This window comes from Lepisosteus oculatus, chromosome 3 (assembly GCF_040954835.1).
Source record: "Lepisosteus oculatus isolate fLepOcu1 chromosome 3, fLepOcu1.hap2, whole genome shotgun sequence".
In the NCBI taxonomy this organism is placed as follows: domain Eukaryota; kingdom Metazoa; phylum Chordata; class Actinopteri; order Semionotiformes; family Lepisosteidae; genus Lepisosteus; species Lepisosteus oculatus.
In genome coordinates, this window is record NC_090698.1 from 55,595,711 (window position 1) to 55,619,485 (window position 23,775).

At 35.3% G+C, this 23,775-nt stretch overlaps 1 protein-coding gene across 6 annotated transcripts; it reads right to left on the minus strand.

Moving 5' to 3' along the window:
- On the minus strand, positions 1-22,929 carry LOC102683910 (solute carrier organic anion transporter family member 4C1). Of its 6 annotated transcripts, none has more exons than XR_001480625.2 (14): positions 22,585-22,929; positions 19,829-20,092; positions 19,019-19,210; positions 18,341-18,437; positions 17,903-18,024; positions 16,576-16,691; positions 16,291-16,435; positions 11,885-12,080; positions 9,743-9,896; positions 8,604-8,785; positions 7,548-7,612; positions 4,782-4,919; positions 3,159-3,451; positions 1-949 (listed from the first exon to the last, which is right to left on the minus strand). XR_001480625.2 is itself a non-coding variant. In XM_015365768.2 (13 exons), exons 1-13 carry the CDS (start codon positions 22,778-22,780, stop codon positions 3,339-3,341), a joined length of 1,974 nt encoding a protein of 657 aa, XP_015221254.2. In that variant the 5' UTR covers positions 22,781-22,929; the 3' UTR covers positions 1-3,338. The 6 variants fall into 6 exon arrangements, 3 of the variants coding, with proteins under 3 accessions (XP_015221254.2, XP_006627018.2, XP_015221260.2); XR_001480623.2 differs by having other exon boundaries at positions 1-1,206; XR_011189093.1 differs by having other exon boundaries at positions 1,043-3,451.
- Between the last annotated feature and the right edge of the window lie 846 nt (positions 22,930-23,775).

Below are 23,775 nucleotides of genomic sequence, written 5' to 3' on the forward strand. Positions count from 1 at the left end.
CTGTGGGCAGACAGTGTTCTTTATTAAAAAAATATTAACATACTGTAGAAGTGAAAGTGTTTCAGGTACCAGAAGCACTCAACATAAATTAAATTCCAGGGCTCGATGGTTTCCTAACAATTGTACTTAAAGAAACAAGAAGTATTATCTGTAAGCCAGCGATAAAACGTTTTTTAATAGTAGCTCAAGACAAAGTAGTACCCTTTGACTGGAGAATTGTTAATGTAGTACCCATCCATAAGGGGTGACAGAAATGAAACAAGTGATTGTTAACCAATAACCCTGACTTCATTTACATGTAAGATAACATTAACAGTTACAACTAAGCATTAATTAAAAGGACACTAGATCTTAGAGTAGGGCCAACATTAATCTCTTTTAAGTAACTCGTTAGAATTATTTGAACAAACACACACAGATGCAGACACACACATACAATATGTTGTATTTATTCTACAGTAGGTATTTGGGAAATATATGTGTTTGGATTGAGAACTGGTTGAAAGAAAAAAGCATTAAGGTAAAGGGTGCTTGCTCAGAGTGGAGTGATGTGATCAGTGGAGTACCACAGGAATCTGTACTACGACAGCTGTGGCTGGATGTCAGGTCTTGGGGCTTTCTGGGTCTTAGAATTACAATGACTTTGGCTTGCTTCTATATTTTTAAGATTTTGTGTGTTTTATATGATGAAAAAGCTTTATGTACATATTTGCTCTTTACAGCATGCATAGTAGTTTCATTTTGAAAACCTGAGACACAGGCCATCATACTGTACCTTATAAACTTGTTGAATTTTGTGGCATTGAGCCTGTGTGTACTGTATGTTAGCAAAGGTGTACAGTCTTGCTAGATGTTGCTTGCAGTAGTCTTTTTTGTCCACTTTTTAGACAATGGTACTGTAATGTGGTTCCAGATTGCTTGATTAATTAATGATGTTGTCCTTTGGTGTCTATGAGCAACAAAACAGGGGGAAATATTAGTATAATTATAAACCACAGTATTTTCTGTTATTTTTGTTGCTACTTGCTTGGTTTCAGGGTACCTTGATTCCAGGGCAGATCCCAGGCTTTACAAATAGAGTGAGCGAAATTTCAAATCTGCAGTGACATTCTCCCAGCATTTTCTTCGTGCAGAGTTCATAGACTCCAGCAGAGTAAATCCCTGATTTTGGTCACCAGTGTGGATGAATTTCTTTCAGGTGCTTCTCTGTTTTTAATAGAGATAGATTGTAACTAGTCTGGGATAGTTGGGAACTCTCAAGAACATTACGTTTTTTGACTCGGGAGGAAGGACAGGGGTTTGTGTACATGTTATGTGAGTCTACGTGTGTGGCTGTCGCATTTTTCCCCATCCTGGTCTGTGGTCTCAGGTTCCCATCCTGTACTGGCTGGCCTCTGTTAGTCAGGACCTTCACCCTCCCTAGGTCCTTTCTACTACCTGGTGAGAACAGCTTTGCAGAGTAAAGCTATGCAGAGCGGTGGCTCTGTGGCTAAGGATCTGCGCCTGTGGCTGGAAGGTTGCCGGTTTGAATCCCGTGGCTGGCTGAGGAATCCTACTCTGTTGGGCCCCTGAGCAAGGCCCTTAACCCCAACTGCTCCAGGGGTGCTGTATAAATGGCTGACCCTGCGCTCTGACCCCAAGCTTCTCTCCCCGTTTGTGTGTCTCATGGAGAGCAAGTTGGGGTACAGTATGTGAAAAACGACAAATTCCTAATACAACAAAATATATACAGTATGGCCAATTAAGTGACCTTAAGAGAATGCCGTTCTGATTAATAACAGATTACTCTCATTACCACTTTTCTGTGTTTGTTGCCAGTATTACAATTTGGTTGTATGATTGGTTCTGTTTTAGGTAAGTGCTCAACAATAAGTATTCCTCAACTATGTACTGTATAGGTTGTCTACACTTTGTCCTTAGAAAAAAAACAAGTATAAGCTGCAGTATAAGACTTTTCCTAAAAGATCAAAACAGAAGGGAAAACTAATACAGATACTTATACAGTAAATGATTTGAGAATAACACAAATATATAACATAAAAAAATAATACAAAAATTTACTCTTTTTTTGGCTTACAGTTGACATACTAGACATAGTGTTATCCAAGTATACTGTACATCATTTTTGTTTTCTGGTTCTCTGTCAGTGTAATACCTGAATTTTCCTTTATGTCTCCAATGTCAAGTGTTTCTATCTCCTGTTAAAGACCATAGCTACAGTATTTCTACTTATTACGTATTAATTACACTTGAGGTCAACACATGATATGATGGTATTTTTGAAATAGTGTACTGTGTATACATTTACTATATAATTTAAAAAAGTAAGATACTTACAGACATTGATTAAAAGTGGTACAGCTTTGTAATCTTAATATTAGATAGATAAAATGCTTTGTAGTCATTTTACAACTATTGCATGGAATGGTTTAATTTCAATGCAAACTAAAAGGTACTTTAACATATTTAAACTATTAACCTATTTTGTAAAACTGTGTGAATCTACAGTATGTAAACATAATTTTCTGTTACTTTCTAGATTCCTTTACAGACAAAACAGTCCTTTCTTTTAAGACTTTTTTTTACTAATTTTAATGAAAGAATCAGTACCAGCAATTAATTTGCTCGTAACAAAGACCATTAAACACAAAAAATATATTTTAATTTAGTAGCTCATTTTATATTAATATCCTGTTAAGTGATATTTATATTAATATTAAAAGATATTATGTCAAATGGACTGGTAAACTACATTGTGTGAATGAGTAATTCAACAGAACCTTAGGAAAGCTGTGCTTTGAGAGAAAGCAAGACAATTAAGAAGTTAAACATTTCAGTGTCATTGCTCGATAGGGATACTGATCACTGTAGTTTTGCTGAAAAGCTCATTTGCCTATTTAAAAGGCATAATTATATTCTTAACATAATATGGTGCAAAATATAATTATGTACAATACATGGAATCAGGTGGAAGGAGACATCCAGTATAATATTTTTATTTCTGAGTCACTAGAATTAAAATGTTTAAAACACTGTACAGTATATACTGCAGTTTCATTTGTTGAATAGTGAATTTATACTGTATATTCAGAACGCTTTATATGTTTATATTGCAGTATTTAATAATAATGTGCAGTCAGTCTATGAATTTTACATACCTTAGTTGTTTGGAATATTTCCTTGAAAGTGTCCTTTACATTCATAGCCCTCATAAAAAGATTCAATCAACATCAGTCTTATCATATTTCTGGATAGACATACTCATGCCTAGAACTAGATAGCATACTTTGCATCGCTGACCACGTTGCTTATTTACATCTAGCCAGACCAGTTGTAAGTCAAGATAAAGCCGTCTCCTCCATTTGTGTTAAAGCAACTTTTTCCTTTGGAGGCTTGTAGAGGTATAATGCCACTGAGTTAAAAATAATAGTCATCGACTTGCACACTGCACCTAGACAAGAAAAGAAACTTCATTAGAATCACTACTAGGGGGCAGTATATTTACATGTTATTCCTTTTGAATAATGACCACACAAATTAAAATTAACCATAGATGTCTAAAACGTTTACAGTATTTCACAATATGTACTGATATGGACTCAAGTATGTATTGAAATAACATATTTAGGAGGTCTCTTTTTGCATTGATGAGCGAAGAAAAAGGTAGCGATTGCAAGTACAATTTTTTAAACGCTGCAGACCAATCTCATTCCTTTGGACCCACCAGACCTTTGGCACCACTTTCTAATTCTTCGTTGGCCCAGATGATCAGGCGACACTCTCTGCCATCCTGACTATCTCTACACTGTTTGTCCCTTGAGCCAGAAGAATCCAGAAGGAAACGTAATACCATACTGTATGTAAAAGCACACAAACCTTTTCAAGGAAAAAAAACGAATTCAGTTATTCCATGACTTATGAGAAGGATATCTACAATAACTCCAGTCACAGTGGGCAACAGGAGGACTTATGGCTTGATGTCCCACTAAGTGACCATTTAATTAAATGGTCAAAGTTATTTTGGAAAAATAAATCCAACCCTGAAATGGTTATATCTCTTGTTCATTGAGTGTGTCTTTCCAATGGCTAACTTTAAAAGACCTTGAAGCAAGTCAAATAATACGTGAACCAACAGCCCACTGGTTATGTGTGCAGAAAAATATCTACAGAATGTTAATATGGAATAAACCCAGAAAACTGATGGCCCTTTAAGAACTGTGCTCGACATCTTATAATATACCCTTGTTTCTCATAGCTATTACTGTATAAACTACAGTAAGAAGTGCAGGATCCTTGAGTCTATCAGATATGTGAAGTTACTTTAACCTTATGAGCTATTTTTTTTTGCCAAAGACATGGGTTCATTTAGTGTGGGGAGTGTATAAAAAATGTATTTGTTATTGGTTAAATTACAAGCACCACATTGTACCAAGCTATTCAGCCATCCATCAATTTTTTAACCACTTTATCCACTGAAAGGTCGCAGGGGACCTGGAGCCGATCCCGGCAAACAAGGGGCACAAGGTAGGATACACCTTGGATGGGACATCAGTCCATCACAGGGCACCAGGGCCACTTAACTCAAGGATACCCACGCGATCATGGGGAGGATATACAAAGTCCATGCATATACTGTAGGACTATACTACTCAGTGTAATAATGCTATATAGTGTGGTAATACTATAATAAAATACAGTATTACACAGGCAAGTACAAGTCTAACATTCTCTTCAGTGAAATGCTATTATTATTTTTGAGGAATTACATAGAAACTACTCACACATTAATGTAAAAGAATAAGCTATTTTGCTGTTGTCATAGATCCAGCATGCACCTTTAGTTCCACAAGAGTTTACATCCCATTGGGTACAAGAATAGTCCATGGCAGCACCTAAAATCACAGGTCCGGGGATTGTACCTACAGCATGGCATGATAAGAACATGTTATCAATCAAAAAAACAAAACACTAAATGACTAATTGCTGTTATTATTTTAAACAGTAATTACTTAAATGTGGCTGATAAATGGCTTCATAATCCCTTCATAACTACTTCACAAGACATTATAATCACATGCATAATGCTCTACTGTATAGGGACATGTACAAATGACATAATGTGTGCATCAGAGATCATGACATTTTAGCAGAATTTATAGCATTTGGTATCTTATGATAGGGTTAAATAGGGTTCATTACAAAAATATAGTGCATGAATATGATTATTGCAGAAATATGTTTTCAATAATTCTTTATCAAAAGCAGAATGCAATGTATACAGCAGATTTGCTTGAGTACATCAGTGTGATGATTTACAGTCGAAATGCTTTGAAAATTTGAATGAAAGAAATGAAATGTGCTGGACACAACATTTTCTTCCTCCCAAAAATCAAACTTTGAAATGGGCTGACTAGAAGTGCATAAAATAAAGTACTGGCAGTACTTCTTTCACGATGATCCTTTTTTATCATTTCATATGTCAGAAGAATTTTGAAAAAGTTGCAAAACTCAATGCATCTCAGAAACAGCGGCTTTCCACTTCCTGAGGCGTCACATACAATATTTACACAATAATCAGAACATCAGTAAACACCACATTTTTTATCATTTATAAATGTAATCTACTAGGAGGTAAAAAAAAACCTCCACTTGTTAGTGAAACTATTTTATGACCCCATGAACTTCATATTTTAAATTTATGTGCTTGGTTCTACCTGGCAAGCAGAGCAAATGCCGAGAATTTTCAATGGTATTATTTACTCAGTGATGCAATAGCTGTTGTGAAACATGAAGGGGTCATTGTTGCCTAGTAACAGGTGTGACCATCTTGTGAGAGAAAGAGGTCAATTTGTTTTACAGCAGCAGACAATACAGTATAAAGGAAATCTACAAACAATACACATACAGTATACATGGACAAAAGACTGATAAAACGTGATAAACAACAAGTTATCAACCTTAAAATGTTTAAGCTTCCATAAGAAAACAGATTCTGTTGCCTCAATGTTTACCTCAAAATGTAACTTGCAGTCCAAAATAGTCACCAAATACTTGTCTATCTACCATCTACACTGATTGACCCCTGAAGAGTGGGGTTGTGAGGGTTCTTCCTGAAATCAATTGCCATGTCTTTAGTCTCCGACACTTTCAACTTCAAAACCTTTTGTTCCCACCAAGTGGCAAACTTATCTACAACTGGTCCATAGCTCCACTCATGTTTTTGCAACAGCCTAATAACAGAACCATCTGCAAATGTAATAATGTGTCTTTAGTAGTGATGTCTGACAATCATTCGTGTACAGTACGAACAAAAAGCAACAGTGACAACCCTGGAGGGAACCTGTGGAAGAACACAGACAAAGCATTGCTGACTTTAACCCTCTGAGTCCTACAGTATCTGTAAGTAAGCTCATGCCTGACGATTATGAGGAACCAACCAACAAAGACACCTCACATATAGTTGTGAGAGATCTGTACAGTGAGGCTGTATGGATTGCAACAATTGTGGTTATGTTTTAGGGTGTTGATATAGTTTGTTAAGATTCTCCATTCAAAATCAATTAAATACTGGGATTTCTGTCTGTAGAGTATGACCACTGTTTGTTAGTTTCCTTAGATGACGAAATATGATGCATTTACTTCTGCATTTCAGACTCATAAAGGGACAGGATCTCTGGGCAAGAGCAAGAAAGGTAGCTATTATGAAAAAAAATCATACATTACTAAGAAATTGGAGTGGCTACTCTACAAACACGGGCCCCAGCTACTAATGACATGACAGAGGAAGTCTATGAATTAAAGAAAGAATTAGTGCCAGACTCACAATCCTAGATACTCTCCAGAAATTGTCCTGGAGTGCCCCAATCCATTTATTTTCAAAGGTCATCCTTAATCAAATTTGTATAATTTAGGAAATTCTTTAAGATATTGACCAATTAAGCACGTCAAGCAAAAATTATTTTAGTGCATAATTTAGTATTATCTAATTCTGGAGGTTCCACAGTGACATGGTTCCACAGTGGTTAGCATTGCCACCTTACGCTCCTGAGGTGCTGTCTGGGTTGACTTTGTATTGTCTCCCCATGTTTGTGTGGGTTTCCTCTCACAGTCTAAAGACATTCTGGTAGGTTAATGACTTTCTGGGAGAGCTGGCTCTGATGTACAGTAAGTGTGTGCTTGTCTGTGTCTATGTGTGTCCTGTGATGAACTGGCATCCCATTGAGGGTGTACCCTTCCTTGCACCTGTTGTTTGCCAGGATAAGCTCCAGCTCCCCTACAACATTGTATTGGAACTATTTTTGCAAATGGATGAATCGTTATGTTGGTTTAAGTTGTGTTTTTTCTGTACTTTTTACTCTTGTTTTTGTGCATTACATGGAGTTTCTTGAAAAGTACCCATCAACATTTCAAAATTTCAGTTATTATTTGTAGTGAACAGTACATACTCTTGCTGTATATGATAATTGAGGGAATTACAAAATTCCTGTAGAAATCTTTAGGTTACTTTTGTAATTTTAATTTTAAAAACTAATATGTGTTGTACTCACCACATATCCTCAAAAGGACTGACTGAATTCCCAGAGCAAAAGGACGCTGTGTTGGTGGCACACATCTAAATGTTCAAAATCAAACATTTTTATATCTTTTTTTATTACAAATTTTGATTTTATTACACATAATTTGACATTAACACTTTACAGACAGCTCAACAGAATTGATAATGTATCCATTTAAAAGGGAATGTGTTTGAATTAGCAATACAGTGTTAATTTATGTATAAAACAATTATTTGATTGTTGATTTATTGAAATTAAATTTGTATCTTGATGAGTTACCATTGAAGTGTCACCAAGAGGAACTATTTCTTTTAAAATTATTAATTATAAACTGATGATAAAATATAGGTGTATTAATACTCCTTTTTAGAACATTTTCTTTATTTCATTTTACTTAGATGGCACAGTGGTCAGCATTGCTGCCTTGCAGCACTGGAGCCCTGTGTTCAATTCCAGACCTGGGGTGCTATCTGTGTGGAGTTTGTATGTTCTCCCCATGTTCATGTGGGTTTCCTCCCACAGTCCAAAGACATGCTGGAAGGTCTTCTGGGAAAATTGGGATGTACGTGTGTGTCTGCCCTATGATGGGTTGGCATTCCAATCTAGGGTGTATCCCGCCTTGTGTTTGCTGCTTTACGACTCAGAATTGAATGAAGCAGCTAAAAACTGGATGGACAGATTTTTCTTGGGCTAAATGACAAAAGTTTCACAAGGGAATTTATTTAATGTCTATATTTAGTAATACTGTATAATACTGCATTGTAGATACCGTATGTATATATGTATGTATAATCTACCATAGGATATTGTACAAATCCCTGGTATTAGAGTCACTCTTCAAGTACATAGTAAACCATTTATTTGCTTAAAAAACAAGTGTTGTACCACTGTTTGCTCTATTTGTATCTGAATGTTATGTATTAGTACTTTCAAAGCAAGTTACATTTAGAGCCCCAGAAGACATGCAAAGCAAATAGAACAAAAACAAGACAATTAAGTAAATAACACAGTATTTATATTAAACATTAAGCAGGTGATAGACCATACCTCAAGGTAGCTGTAGTAATGGGAGTTGATCCAAAGAAGGTGAAAATAGCAAAAAGCAGGCTTAGTCCAATAAAAACAGGCTTGGAGCTGCACTTTGTTTCACACTTCCCTCCATATGCTTTGGCATAATTTTCAGAGATGGAAGTATTTGTAAATCCAATGCAAGTGCAGTTATAATAAACCTTATGGGAAAAGAAAAAAAAACATTGTAATTATGTTAATGGATTTTCTGATAAATAGCTGAAGAACAGGGGAAGGAAATTATTCTGTGTTGGATGAATTATGAATTTATCATTTAATACCAAATATATTTAGTCTAATACTGAGCATTAGCTTATTTGGTCTGTTTATATACTATACAGTCTGTACATGCCAAAATCATGTATAATAGCATTAATATCTCTAAAATGTACAGAGGTCAGAAGGTTTTATTATTTTAGCATGTATTTACCAGCGATGAGAGATGAGAAAAATCGTGCACTCTAAATAAGAATTGAAATTCATTCACAACTGGTACTCATACACAAGTGAAATTCCTTTCTGTATACAACAAGGTAAATTACCAAGTTAAGACTGTCACTGAGATGTTGTCTCTAAGGTAGTGCTGCTCAGACGTATTGTGTGTCCCAAAATGTGTACCCTATGATGTATTTTAGACACATTTGACAATGTATCAAATGTGAAGTAGTTGGATATAACCACTTCTGAAGTGTATAGTCCATACATTTAAAATTGAATACCCAGATTACATACTGTATGTTAAATATACTTGTTATTTCTGTGAGGGCAAAGAGGGGACAGTACATGGTTTAGATAAGGTGTTAAAAGACTACCGGACATTGTTGATCTGAAAGGCATGGATTCTATTAAAAAATAATTTTGAATAATTAGTTATTTTCAGTTTGTTCTCTGCCCTTTTAATTTGGACTCAACAATTGCGTATTTACAGTACTTCTTGTCACAATGACTAATCCTGCACAGGGAGAAATAATAAAAGCTCAAGGGCTCTTCCATCCCACACATCCATCCATTTTCTAACTGCTTCTTCCAATACAGGGGGGCCACAGGTGCAGGGCAGGACACACCCTGGATGGGTCACCAGTCTCTACAGGTGACGTTTTATTAGACTGACAGAGTACCTTGGAACTCCCTTGAAGAATTTCATTCTTACATCCTGCAAAGCATGCAGAGAAAAACTGCACCCCATTTTCTCCACAGACTGGACTGTAGTTAGAGTTCTCACATCCGCAGAGTGCATTACAAGAGGCTGTCAGGTTTCCTGTCTTTCCAGTGCTGAATAAGAATTGAAAGACATAAAAATAATTAATAATTATTTATTAACTTAATAAAGCAAACTCAATGATTTTTTTTTATCTTAAGTGGAAAAAATGTTGTCTGACTGCTGCTAAAATTTTTGTATGGTGTGTATCCAAGGAAACACATTTAAAACCACCGGGTTCTTCTCAGTTTGTTGTGCAGATATTTTTTTTTATATTTTTTCCTTTATTTTTGTTGATCCTACTTTATTACATTATGATAAAATAGAAGACATTATTAAGAATATTGTGAGGTTTGTCATTTCTTTGTTGCTTCATACATTTTTAAAGGAATGAAATAGGTATTTCTCAAACACAGTAAGGAGGTGTAAGGGGACAGTGGTGACTGCTCAAGGGTATTGTGTTTAACACAAAGACCTCTACACACAGGTTTTGCTGCAGGGCTTAGCAGATAAGAAGACTGGCACTGCTCTCAGAAATGCAAATTAAGTTATGCTAAGGGAAGCCGACATAGTAGAAGTTATCTAGAGCAGGAACTTTTTAATGGCACAAAAGGAACAAAGTGACAACCTTTTCAGTACATTTTGATACTAATATAATGCATGTTATATATTTTTTTCAGGGTTTAAATTTGGCCTATTTTATTACCTTTTGACAATGATCAATATTGCTGTGTCAATCAGCATATCAAGTGCTCACCTATCTTTTTGCATGGATACAGATATTTTCTCTTACACTGAGCTGTTATATATTAATGTCATGTGAACCACTTCAGATTTTAATCAATGGAAAATTACAATGGAATGAGAGACTGAGGACAGCTTTTAAGGGCTCGGATACATGTAGCATTTAACATTTATTTAAAAACACAATTGATTAACAAATGTGAGGACAACACATTTCCATCTTGTTTGTCTGCAAATAATGTATTAATCCAAGAACACTACCCAGGGTTTGTTCAGGAAACATAGTGTTCTTCGGTGGTGTCTCAAGGGGAATGTTAGCATATATTGAATCCTTTTATGACACAGCGCTTTCATAAAGATGGAGAAGAATAAAACATTGCATGAGTTTTAGGATGGAATATCTACAAATATATGTTTATATGTAATAGGCATTAGTATCAGTATGTAATGTAAAACTTTTATATTGTAGCTGATCATTTTGCACAGCTCAAAAAGATTAGATGAGGTCTCAAACATTGTAGTTGTAATTATTATTATTCAAATTAATTAATAATTATTTTATATGTATTATTATTAGAAAACTTTTAAGAGATCTTTTCTGTGTCTCACAGGAATGAGGATTTAGGTAGGGTAGTATGTCAGTCTATTCACTCTCAGTTCAAGGCATGAAATCTAATTGGATATTTAATAGAAAATGTTGCATACTGGTCTGTAGCACTTTGTGTGGTGAATGTTTTATTCTCACGTATTTTAATTAACCAACAATGTTTGATATTTTGTTTCAGAGAACCACAAATGCTTGTTTTACAAAGGGTTGTGGGAGTTTGGAACAAGCTATGTAGCCATTTTGTTGAGAATATTTGTTTCGAAACATATTTGGATAAGAACCTTATGTCAATTAGCTACTAGCAACCAAAACAAAAACTATTATTATTATTATTATTATTATTATTGACCTTATTATTACACTCTTTGTGTAAAAAAGTGCTTCCTATCTTGAAAAAGACTCCTTAATTTACAGTGTTTCATTAAAATCTACTTAAACGTTGTTGTTAGACATTCTATTTCAAGTTTAAATTGGAAGTGATTCCTTTGTCTATACTAATCACACCATGACCGTGACAGTGCATACACTGAAACCGAAAGAGAAAAATATTTCTGTGTTTTAACATTTTTACTTTCAAACTCTCAGTTTCCAATAGTATTCCCTGTTTTACTTCTCTGTCTCATCACTCTACACAAATGACATCAAACCCTTTCATGAAGATTCTGAAGATTTCCTTACCACTTTCACTATTCCTTCTGTCTAGGTACTTACTCATTATAACCAACTGAAATGCCACCAAACGCAGTGTTTGGGCATTCAGTGCTTATGAAAAGCACTGTCAGCAAGAGTGAAGCAATGGATGTGGCGACTGCAATGCGGATCATGCTTTTGCATTTCAGTTTAAAATGAGAAACCACCAGACCTCCCAGCAGTTGACCAACTGCAGCTCCAGGAATTAGCACACTTCCTGCAAAAGTTTTAAAAAAAGTATATTAATGAAGGAAGAAAGGACTGTCTTTTTTCTGAAGATCATATTTGAGCAAAATCTCTTATTCATTCATTCAGGAGGGTCTAGCCTGAGCAGTGTTGTATGATTAGAGATCACTCTTCTCTCAGTGCGGTTATTATGTATAAAGTATTCATTAGAGGATTCAGGGTATGATGCTGGGTGGAAGGTCTCTCCATGAATGTGTGAATGTGAGTGGAATATCTAAAGAAATCCAGTATATGTTTGTGTATATCCTTGCTGAAAGCAGGTTTGGCCAGTAGACTTGATTCATGCCAAGAAAATCTCTTTCCCATACCAGAAAGGGAAAAATCCTCTGGGCTCCTACCAAAATGCCACGACAGAAGTCATTTCAATTTCCCAAAGAAAGTTTTTAATTTTTGGTAGTTTATACCAAAGTCTGATTAATACACAGAGGCAGCTTTAAAGTCTCCTTGGAGAATTAAAAGTTGAAAAACTGGCACTGTTACTACAAAATAGTTATTGCGACATTTAGAAAAATACCTGCAGGATTTAAAATGCTTACGGCCGTTATGTTCTTGATTTCAAGGCAAATGTTTATTTCTTGGCTTAGTTTTCAGGGGTTAAAGAAATCAAAAAAAGTTCAATGGATGCTTTAAGTGCCCATCTTCTGCCTTTTAGTACCATACTGCAGTTGTACGAATGTGGTCCTCCAAATGAACCCTTTTTACTGAGCCGGCATCTATGAAGTAAAAGTCTGCCAAGTAAAAGATTATTTTTTGCCTACATTTCTAATTACTTGAAACTAGAAGAAAAGCAATGAGGCCTTCAAAGTCTTTCCCCCAAGAGCTGTCTGTGCAGTATCAGGATGAAAGTAGTGGTGTTGCAGAGCTTACATAAGTAATTACACTGTAGGGACAAGTGTAGTTTCTGTTATGGAAATCAGAGCAAGCCTCCTGATGTGCCACACATGTGCACGATACCATTTCAATGTTTTTGAAGCTGTCACTAGCAAATGCAAGAGTTGTAATAAGTTGCATAAGCAGAGGGAGACTTTAACTTCAGATTAAAGTTCCTTCTCCTGCACTCTTTCTTTTGAAAAAAAAAACCCAAAAGAAACTGCGCATACTAAGGAGTATGGAGAGAGATGTATCTTCCAAATACACTGTCTGGAAGGTTAATTATGAGTGCATTTACTTAAGACACAATTATTGAGTCTGGTTAGCTGAAATTTGTTAAAACCCGCAGTACATGAACAATTCTAGCAGAAATCAAAATCTGTTTTCTGGTACAGAATATTTTTGTTGAGGTAATTAACAATAATATATTTAATTGAAAAAAGAGGGCATTTTATATCTTCTATTATTCATCAATTACCTATTGATTGATGTTCTACAGATATTAATAAAACATATTTAGATGTTGTGGTCACACTATATACTGTATAGTTGTGCTCATACTAACCCTAGGACTATACCAACCCATTTTATATAACTGCTGAATATCAATGGATAACTTATTAACATTAGCTAATGTTTCGCAATGTTTTTATTTTAATAATCAGACTTCAGCAACTTTGGATTAATCACCTTTATTTAGAAAAACATAAGTGTGTTCATACATACTGTATATGAAATTGCCCATCATAGATATTGCAATGTACAGTATATAATGACTGTGTTCTTTGTTTTTGTTTCTATTGTTAAGATGGATTATTAGTCATAAGTGGGGCCTATTGCACCAAAATGTGCTCCAGCTTGGAAGCTAACATTTCATTTGATATGAAGATGTAGTCTAAAATTTAAAACAAATATAAGCATACAAAACATACTTTATCCAGTAGGAGGATTCCTCTCACAGCAGAAGAATTTATTAAATCACATTTGTAAAACTTTATTTTCCAACAATACAGGCAGTGTACAACTGCACTATGTAGCCCTTCTTAATTTGACGGTGAGGAGCTTTCAATGAAGATCTAAGGGCAACCATTTTTCTCTGTGCTTTCGTGCAGCAATTACTTATTTGATTGAGGGCACTGACCTTATCATTAAGGCCTTGGCATGAGGTTATGATCTCTATATAAAAAAGGTCTAGTTCCATTGCTGCAGTGTGTATGTGAGTATGCTCAATATATACCCCTCCACATAAAAAAGTAACACGGTGGGAATGTTTTATTTCAACTACTGTTCGTAGATTTATATGCCATACCACAGTTCGAAAAAATAATATTTCTATTGCTTTATCAAAAAAAAAACAACCCAAATGTAACTTTCTCTGAGATCAGTCTGGTAAGCTCAAATAGAATGAAATGATTGTGATATCTGATTGAAGCAATATATATGTTGTGCCCTTTCAGCAGATGAATACTGTGATCTGATCTCTTTGTGATTGCAAAGACGCATTAACGGTCTGGTAGTACCAAAACAAGTACAATTTCACTACTGGCTTAAGCACTGAAGGACGATGGAAAAACTAAGCAAGATTTGAAAACACAAAAAATATTTTTCAGGTAACAAGTATCAAATAGTTACTGCTTTTACTCCTTTTATTCATTACAGAACCTAATGATAGTACTTCATTGAAAGCCTAATTGTAGATTATTCCCTGTTGCTGGAAAGCATTTCTTGTTGGGAAAGATATTTTAAAAGCACCAAGTTTGTCTTATCAGCTTCTCGGAATTCTTTGATCTCTCACCTTATCTCAATAGATTGACAGTGTTTATTACACATCCTGGTTTTTCCATAATGGCATAAGAGAGATGAGGCCATGTCAGTGGAATCCTTATTCACGAGTTTAGAGAACTGCACTATTGGTTGGCCCTTGTGCTACAGTTTTTATTCTGTTACTCCTGAACCATCTCTGTTTTCCATGGTCTTACAATTAATTTGCAATCATTCTTGAATTGAATCTCCTTTTCAAATTTAGCTTCTCTCACCATCAGCTCAATCAAATGGTTCTGATTCCGTTTGGTTAATTCAGCTGAGTTTAGCCTAGAGCTGGGTTCCATGTAATGCTGAAGGAGGATGATTAACAGCAAGTTGGATTAGCTCAGGGAGATGTCATTGGCCTTTCTTCAGTCCTCATATTTCCTCTTTTCTGCTTCAAGCTAAACTTGTCCGTCTTGCCAATTCTAAAGGTAAGCCCTGATTACCCAGATGTCAACACAAAGTTTTTTTTTAAGTGAGTGGCCCTGTCCAATGCAAAAACGTATCATAAGAATTGACTAAATGACACAATAAGTGTGGGCCAAGTAAAAGTGTGTTTTTACTATTCATTAGGAAGAAAAAAATCTTAGTACGCACTGCACATTATCTATTCTGCGCAGTAAATCTATTCTATTACCTTTTAGAAAGTTATTTCAGAAACATTAATTGGAATAACAATTAAGAACATAGATCCATTAATTGTTACTAACATAGTCTGGACGGGTAGAAGCTTCTATTCACTTATCAAATAATATTGTAACCCAAAATTGATTTCTTTCATGGTAAAACTAATCCATTACATTTATCTTTTATTCTGGGCATGGGTAATTCCAGCGGGATCACTGCAATTTTCAGGAAAGGTGCAATGGGAATCCAAATAACACATTCACTGTTACAGCATATTAGGTGTAAAAATAACTGGTAAATTAAACTTTGAAAACAGATCTTTTGCACAGAATTGTCCATTGAACCATGTCTGTAGCATGCAATTCTATCAATGCCATATTGTACCTTTACAAACCGGCAAGAGCTCTGGGAGTTCACATCTTGACACGCAAAGTGTAACAATAGTGACTCAGTCAGGTGATTCAAAGTAACTAGGCTAGTGCAGGTGCTGTCTGGAGCATTTAGTGTCGTTCGACTTTCAGCCTTCAGGTCTGGGTCCAGACTGAATGAAAGCTTTTCTCTTGATTTTAGTGTAGACCTCAATGAGCATTCGATTATTTCATATGCAATATGCATAATTTGCATAATTTGACACTATTGGGGGCAGATTGTAAGAAAAGAAGGAAAGGTCTGATGATAATTAAGATTAATGTATCTTTTTAAGTCCCCATTTTCAACCTACAGTACAGGTGGGTCATGCTAGATTGGTCATTTAGAAACCATATGATGTGATATCTGTTAATACTGTATGTGGTGCTGTACAATATTTTGTGTGGAATTTCACTTTCAGTTCTATAGATGTTTTTGTGAGCAGTAACAAAATGCATATGATACTTTACCTCCAAGCATAGCTGCAGAGCTTGATGTTGTTCCATACTGATTCTCAATATATTTAGGCATAAATGTTGCCAGTCCAGTCATAAGAAACCCCTCCATACTGATCGTTATACTTAAACACATGAACACAGGATTCTTCAACAGGAGCTAAAACAAATAGAAACGAAAATAGCATGATTCAACAAACGTTTATAATATACCGGGTGCGTTTACATGCACAGAATTCTTACATACACATTCTTACATGTTGACGTAGAGCAGAATAATGTTGGTCTTTTGACGCTTACCCCTAATGCCAAAGGAAAATCTTTGAATGTTTTGCCAAGATTCTTTTTTACTGCTATGTTCTCACTCCCATCCTGATGAGCCTGAGAAACCTTCTCTCTCTGAATTCTTGCAGTTCCTATCCAAACACAAATAATGCTTATAAATAACCACAGTGTATAAATTAACAACAATTCATTGTAAAACTACTAAGAGAGTATCCATACCACCCACACAGATTATGGCATAACTGGGGGCAATATGCCATAATGGGATCTTAAAAATGTGAGTCTCAGGGAAAACAAATATATAGACACATCTGCAAAGAACAGTACATAAACTGCGGCCTTTTATTTACACTACAGGGAAAATGATAGTCAAAACTATAAACAAAAAAAAGTTATTTTTTTAACTCTGAATGCACTTCTTCCAACCCTCTCCTAAAACAAGAAATCTCCCCCTAACTCTCTTCTAATGATTCAGTCAGTGTCCCTGGGCTCATTGGTTGTTGGCTTTCTTCTTTTCTTCATTCTCCATTGGTACAGGCATATAAAAAGGATCTGCTTTCTTTCTCAGAGATCATGGCCCACCCGGAAGCTCCCACATTCCGTTTTTAACCGTCACCTGACCAGCTGCCTTCCTCTTATTGGTCAGAAGACTGAGGATGGCGGTTCATCTTGTTTCCACCTACTGAACTGCCCTCTTCCAAAACCATAAATAGTTCTAGGTCCTATTGTTAACCAATTCGCTTAGAAACACATCAGATTAAGTAACGGAATAGCAAGCAAAGGATGGTGGAGACAAGATCGTGGTTCCGGTATAAATCCATTCCCCAAAAAGCCGTGAGGAATGCCATCCTCAGTCACCTGAGCAATGAGAGGAAGACAGTCTGTAAGTATATTACTGTGTATAGATATATCTCTATAGGCTCTCTTCTTCTCAATTTCCTACAAGGAAGTATTTACAATATGTGTGCAGGAAGCCCAGTTATCATAAATTACTTTTACAGTTTATAGAAAAACAAGTAGGACTGATCTCCGGCTGGTACTACAGTAGTTCCATTAATATCTGAGAATTGGAAATTGTTAATTTTGGAAAATGAAATTCTAGGATAGTTTATTTATCTTGTCATAAAATAAACTTTGGTTAGAAAAAAAATGCTTTAATGATAAACCTTATTAAATTTATGTTGTGCTTGAAAAATACACTATATATGTTCTTTGCCTCACCTGTAATTAAAAACATTCAGGTGGCTGGAAAATTTAAATTAACTGTGACATCTTTCTTTCTTATATTTTAAACATCTCAAACATAGATTTATACAAATACATAGGAATAGAATGATTTTACCTGGTAGATGTTTAGGAAATCCCAAAAAAGGAAAAACTAGGAGCCAGGATATAGGCCAGGATAGCAAAAATGGAATCCACCAAGCACCTAGCCAGCGGGGATCTTCAGGGGTAAGGTCAACACTAAAAATATGTATAGGCTAAAGCTTACACAATCTTATTTTTATACATATTCTAGTGTTAAATAATGACTGTTTTATTTTTCCACAATGTTCAACTTGGCAGTTTATTCAATTTCTGTAGTTAATTACTGATCAAATATTCATTAACATATGATTCATAATGTAGTTAACTTCACTGCTGATATTAAAAAGTCCTTCAAGATCAAGACAGAAGGAACTTTAAAAATGAGTTTAATTCTTCAATAGATAAAACATCATTTTACCAAAGAGAAAAGAGAAATGATTGATGGGTAGAAACACTTTACACGATAACTTACTTTTGTATTTTATTCACATCAATGTAGATATTCAGGAACTGACCTCCTATAATATAGCCTATAGCAGGACCCAGGACCGCAGTGCCATAGGCTATCCCTTAAAAGGAAATAACAATCAAACATTAACTGAGCATTTTACATTCCCAATTAAAGCAAATTAAATATTTACTTTAAACATAAATCATTTAGAAGGTCCTCTAAGGACCATAGAGGTTTATACAGTATGTGGAATCTAGTACAATAGTAGTAGGAGCAGTATAATAGTAGAAGTACAGAAATAATTCACATTAAACATGTTAGTGACAAAAACTGTAGATATTGTAAAAATATATACATGTAACTCAGGAGCATGTTATGACAGAGGTCCCTCTTTTTTTGTTAGGGTAAAATTCTGATGGCAAGGCCAATTCACTTCTCAAAGGTAGGCACAGTATTCTGGTTTTATTTCTAAATTATTGCCTCAAATGCACATATTTAATATTTTTCAAGGCAAAAGACACTTTTTTTATTTTACTATACATTAACTTCGACATGTTTTTGAGTATAGCGATACATTACACCATTATTGAAGGCAAGGCTTGTAGATCCTACAGGGATCTGCATTTTATGTCTGTGCCATAGAATTTGTATACTGTATGAGCCCTGTTTTGTTTTCAACTCAAAAGATTGGTTAGTTACCAATGTAAAGTGAGGACTTTTCTGACGGAACACTGTCATCAATGTAAGCAGTTCCCAGTGTGTATATAGCCGTTCCTCCAATTCCCATAAGCAGCTGACCCAATAGAAAGACATACAGATAGTTGTAGAGTGGTGACAGTTCAGAAGTACAGCCCTTCTCACTGCTGTTGCTTACAGGGTCTGGACATGTATCTTAAAAAAATAAAACAATGAATCAGCTGTTGGTTAAAAGTTTCATCTGATGATTTCACAGTCAAGTTACATAAAAAAGGTTTTATTAAAACTATAATTCCCACTGTACATCGAAAAATGCAGATAATACTCTTAACAAACAACTTTCTAATGGACCAGTTTCCATGTACTAAAACACAAAATGTCATGATTTCTATAGAAATTCAGAAATTTAAAGAGAGAAAATTAATGTACTGCCTGAGTTTAGGTCTAAGGTCAGGAAAACATAAAATGTCATGAAGTGTAATAGCAGATCATTTTCTTTTGTATCTCACTAGTGAAATTGATTCTATTCCATTTATAAATACATCAATTACAACATTCATGTATCAATAAGACAAAAATATAATAGGTGATCATCCAAGGCAGACATTGCTTAAAATAACTTTCACACGCTTAGTCACTAAAAACAGTACAACCACCAATATAAGGGAACAATAATAACCTTATAAGGGAGAGACAAGAACCTTGTTTATGGTTAATAATTAAAATACTTTTCTGGGGGTGAACTTTGAGATTAAATCACACACAATTTGCAATTTTAAATGGAGGCCATTTTATTTACAAAGGGAATCTCACCTTTTATTTTGGAACCAAACCTATATAAACCACAATTATAATGTGGCAGGGAAAATACGAATGCTCCAAGTCCCATCATAAAGGCAGAGAAAGCCATCCAATGTGGTTTGTGACCTCTTGCTCCATAAAACGACACAAATAAACATAAAATAGCAAGGGCAATGTCGTAGGTTGAGGCAATTACTCCTGTCAGTGTGCTACTCAACTCATAGCGCTTTTCAATTGTAGATATGCTGATATTTACCAAGCCATTAACCAAAAAACCTGTTGAAACACAGAGAACTTTGTTTAGCTTATTTGTGTTTTAAACTGCTTAGACACTTAAATATATTGATAATCACAGATTAAACCGATATATAAGATCACTTTATTGGCCATATACAATTTCTTGTATCAGGAATTTGTCTTTTCACATACTGTACCCCAATTTGCTCTCCATGAGACACACAGACACAGAGACAGGGAGAGAAGCTTGGGGTTAGAGTGCAGGGTCAGCCATTTATACGGCGCCATTGGAGCAGTTGGGGTTAAGGGCCTTGCTCAGGGGCCCAAAGGGGTCTGCTGGCCGTGGGATACGAACCGGCAACCTTCCAGCCACAGGTGCAGATCCTTCATTCCCCACATAAAAAGTGGAATGAAACTGTTCTAAACGGTTCTATAAATATTGTTGAGCTTGTTGCATGCTGGGTGTTGAAGCATATTCAAAACATATTAATAAGTCATGCAAATACATGTGGGAAAACACGCTATCTAACTTTGCAGATAATTATGCACCATATTGTTTGTCCTTCACTATCTCAGCAGTTTCTTGTTTGATTCAAGTATAAAAGTCAGCACCAAACACCAAATCCTTTATTTTCTGTGTATTCACATCCCATTCTTGCCATCTGCTTTGTCTGGCAGCCTTACTTCTAATGCGGAAGCATCTCCTTATCAGTACATATACAGTACACCATGAATTTCACTCTTGCATTCCAATGAGGCACCATAATGATGGAAATATCACTTTTCTTTATAACCTTGAACATATCAGTACATTTATAAATAACGTGCATAGCTTTGCAGTAAGTCTTTATGGTTCTAAGCTTCTGTGGTACGGTGATAACGATAAGAACATCATACTGTTGCGAATAGGACATAATTAAATGGTTGTAACACTGGTTGTAAACGTCTGCTACCTTCAAACAAATCACTGAGTCTTCTGTTAAATCTTAGGTACAGAATGTCTAAGTGAAGACATCATGGTATCCTCTGTAAATGTATTTTATTGACACACAGTAATGCAACCAACGGCCATTATATTGTATATGATAGTGTATTTTCTGTGTTTGTGCTATAAAAAGATATTCTTAAAAAGTCACAATTATAAAAGAAGAATTGTATTTTTTTCTATTTAATTTACTTATTTTAAGCTTCAAGATATAAAGTGTTAATAACATAGTATTTAACAGATGTTTTGTGATTTTACACAAAACAGCTATCTCTCAATGTTTTATGTTCTGACTTTCTTCAAATCTAGAAATGCTAGCAAAGGTAAAAAAATAATTATAAGGTAATTCTTACATCATAATAACAACAATAAGGCCAGGGGGCTGGTTCAGTATTTGAAGTTTAATATCTTCTGGGCTATGTGAACGAGAGATAAAGATAGTCGTCAGAAAATGGATTACTACAACAATAACACTTAAAAGTCCTAATAGTAAATTAGCATCCCAAATGTATGGGGAAAATGATGTTGTTGCCTTAATGACCCAGATTCCAAAATCGTGACATTCATAGAACAATCATATTTCTATGCAGCTTGACATATATATTATTTATATATAGTGATTGTGAATATACACTATATACTGCAATGTACAGTATTTTATAGAGTTTAAAACAGTTGAGATTCTGTATCACATAAATCATATGGTGTCCATGTTACACCTGGTGGTGACATACAGTAGACGGGGTTGGGTTCTAGTTACAAGCTGGGTTTATTAATAGTACTGGGACTGAATTGATCTGTTCTTAGCACCTTTGGGTGGTCATGTCATCTGGATGTCAGACTCCAGGCTTCAAAAGAAGGCTGTCTTCTCCCAGCTAAGCCAAGGCAATTCCACCAGAGGAGGCCAGAAGAAGCATTTCAAAGATATAGTAAAAGCAAACCTGAAGAAATGCAACAGCTATATCACCCGTTGGAAAATCATGGTCCTCCAACCAGACGGAGAAATAGTATTTGCAAAAAAGACCAGCATTTTAAGTAGATATCAGAAGGAGGAAACAAAGCAACAGCGTCAAAGATGTCCTGCTCACTATTACCAGTGTACACTGTATATAACCTGATATCTCCAGAGAGAATATCTCTTCAACCTGTCAAAGAGTGTGCAGAACCCACATTGGCCTTATCATTCACCTTTGCACTGAATTGTGAGGGATAGCCAATAAATGCTTATTCTACTTGCAATAAAGCACTAGAATGATATGGTATTAAACTTGCATTTCTGATAATTATGGTACAGCTATGGTACACTAAGAAAAATATGTGAAGATGTTGTATTACATGTAGAGAGCGCTCTTTCAAAGAATGCCCTTAACTCTCCGAAAGCAACTTGGCAAAACTTAAAATGTAGATCAACAGAAGTACTGTGATGAAATAGACAAGCACGATTAATAATAGAAATAAGTGGATTGAACTATCAAGTGCAGTGACAACTGCAGAATGAAACCAAAGTTTCTTCTGTAAACATTAGCTATCAGTGAAATATTCTTACCTTGAACAACTGCTAACAGACAATAAAAGACTAGGAATCCTTTGGGGTTGTTGCAGCACTGTAAATAATGTGGAGTAAAGCCACCCCACGAACAAGGACCTTCTGTAGGTTCCTCTTCAAATTCTTCCCTCGGCTCTTCTGGTTTGTGCAGCTCTTCACTGTTGATAAAGGCTGGATTTTCTATACCTTTGCTCATTTTTATAATAGCTCAATGTTCCAGAAAATGCTGCCCTCTCACACAAGTTAACACATATGCACCTTTTGGTGCCTTTCTTCTGAAATACTGCTTTACAAAGTGAAAATAAATGTCGTCCCTAGGGTGGAAGCTGGTGTATTGTGGTACAATACTTCTGCAAACCATAGATTTGCATGTGTAACCTGCCTCCTGACTGTTTAGAGCTAAGCTCCTCCTTCTAAAATAGTTTGCCATTCTCAGTCTTCATAGTAGGCTTGGACTGCTTGTGCAATGTACAGTACTGCAGTTTGCAGTTCCATAGTTTCTGAGCTCAGTTTCACATTTCTTTAATCTCCAGCTGGACTGTGCAGCAACTATCGAGACAGGGCACCTAAATGGGGACCTGAAACTGAATCTGTACTATGTCATGAAAAGATACCATTGTACACCACCCACACCATTGTTTAATAACTTCCCCGAGAGCAATGTATTCTTGTACTACAAACATTTCAGTCACCAGCTATGATTCTAAAAACGTAAAACAATTACTTTTCACACCTGCACAAATGCCCTCTATGGGCATATCATGGGTCAGATTTCATACAAAACTTTCTTTAGTAAAAAATAAAAATCAGAAATACTCTAAGAGCTATAGATGCAAAGGAATCAATATTGTAGAAAACTCATATATCTAAGTCAGTTTCATAAGGTCTACTACTGTGCCTGATGCATTTCAAAGGGTTTGTTTTTCAAACCACATTTGAAATATAAATTGATGGATGAGTTGAAATTTACAAATTAAACAGGGCAGTCTCTGAAGCTGTTTGTACCTGCTTTTAATTGCAATTTTCACAAATTTAGACTTAATAATACTAATAATAATACCAATACTATCAATAGCCTAATTTACATAACTGTAACTAATTCAATACCATGCTTGATAGATTAAACTCTGGTAGAGATTTTGAAATCGCTTTTAAAGTATATAGTAAACAGTGCAAATTTGCTTGGTTTGC

Excerpts from the sequence above, each read along its gene's own strand:
- LOC102683910 (XM_006626955.3), bottom strand. The coding sequence starts at position 22,780 with ATGAGCAAAGGTATAGAAAATCCAGCCTTTATCAACAGTGAAGAGCTG. Across the intron at positions 19,211-19,828 it reads GTTTGGTTCCAAAATAAAAG|ATACATGTCCAGACCCTGTA; the intron begins GTGAGATTCCCT and ends TATTTTTTTAAG. Across the intron at positions 16,692-17,902 it reads ATTTCCTAAACATCTACCAG|GAACTGCAAGAATTCAGAGA; the intron begins GTAAAATCATTC and ends GTGTTTGGATAG.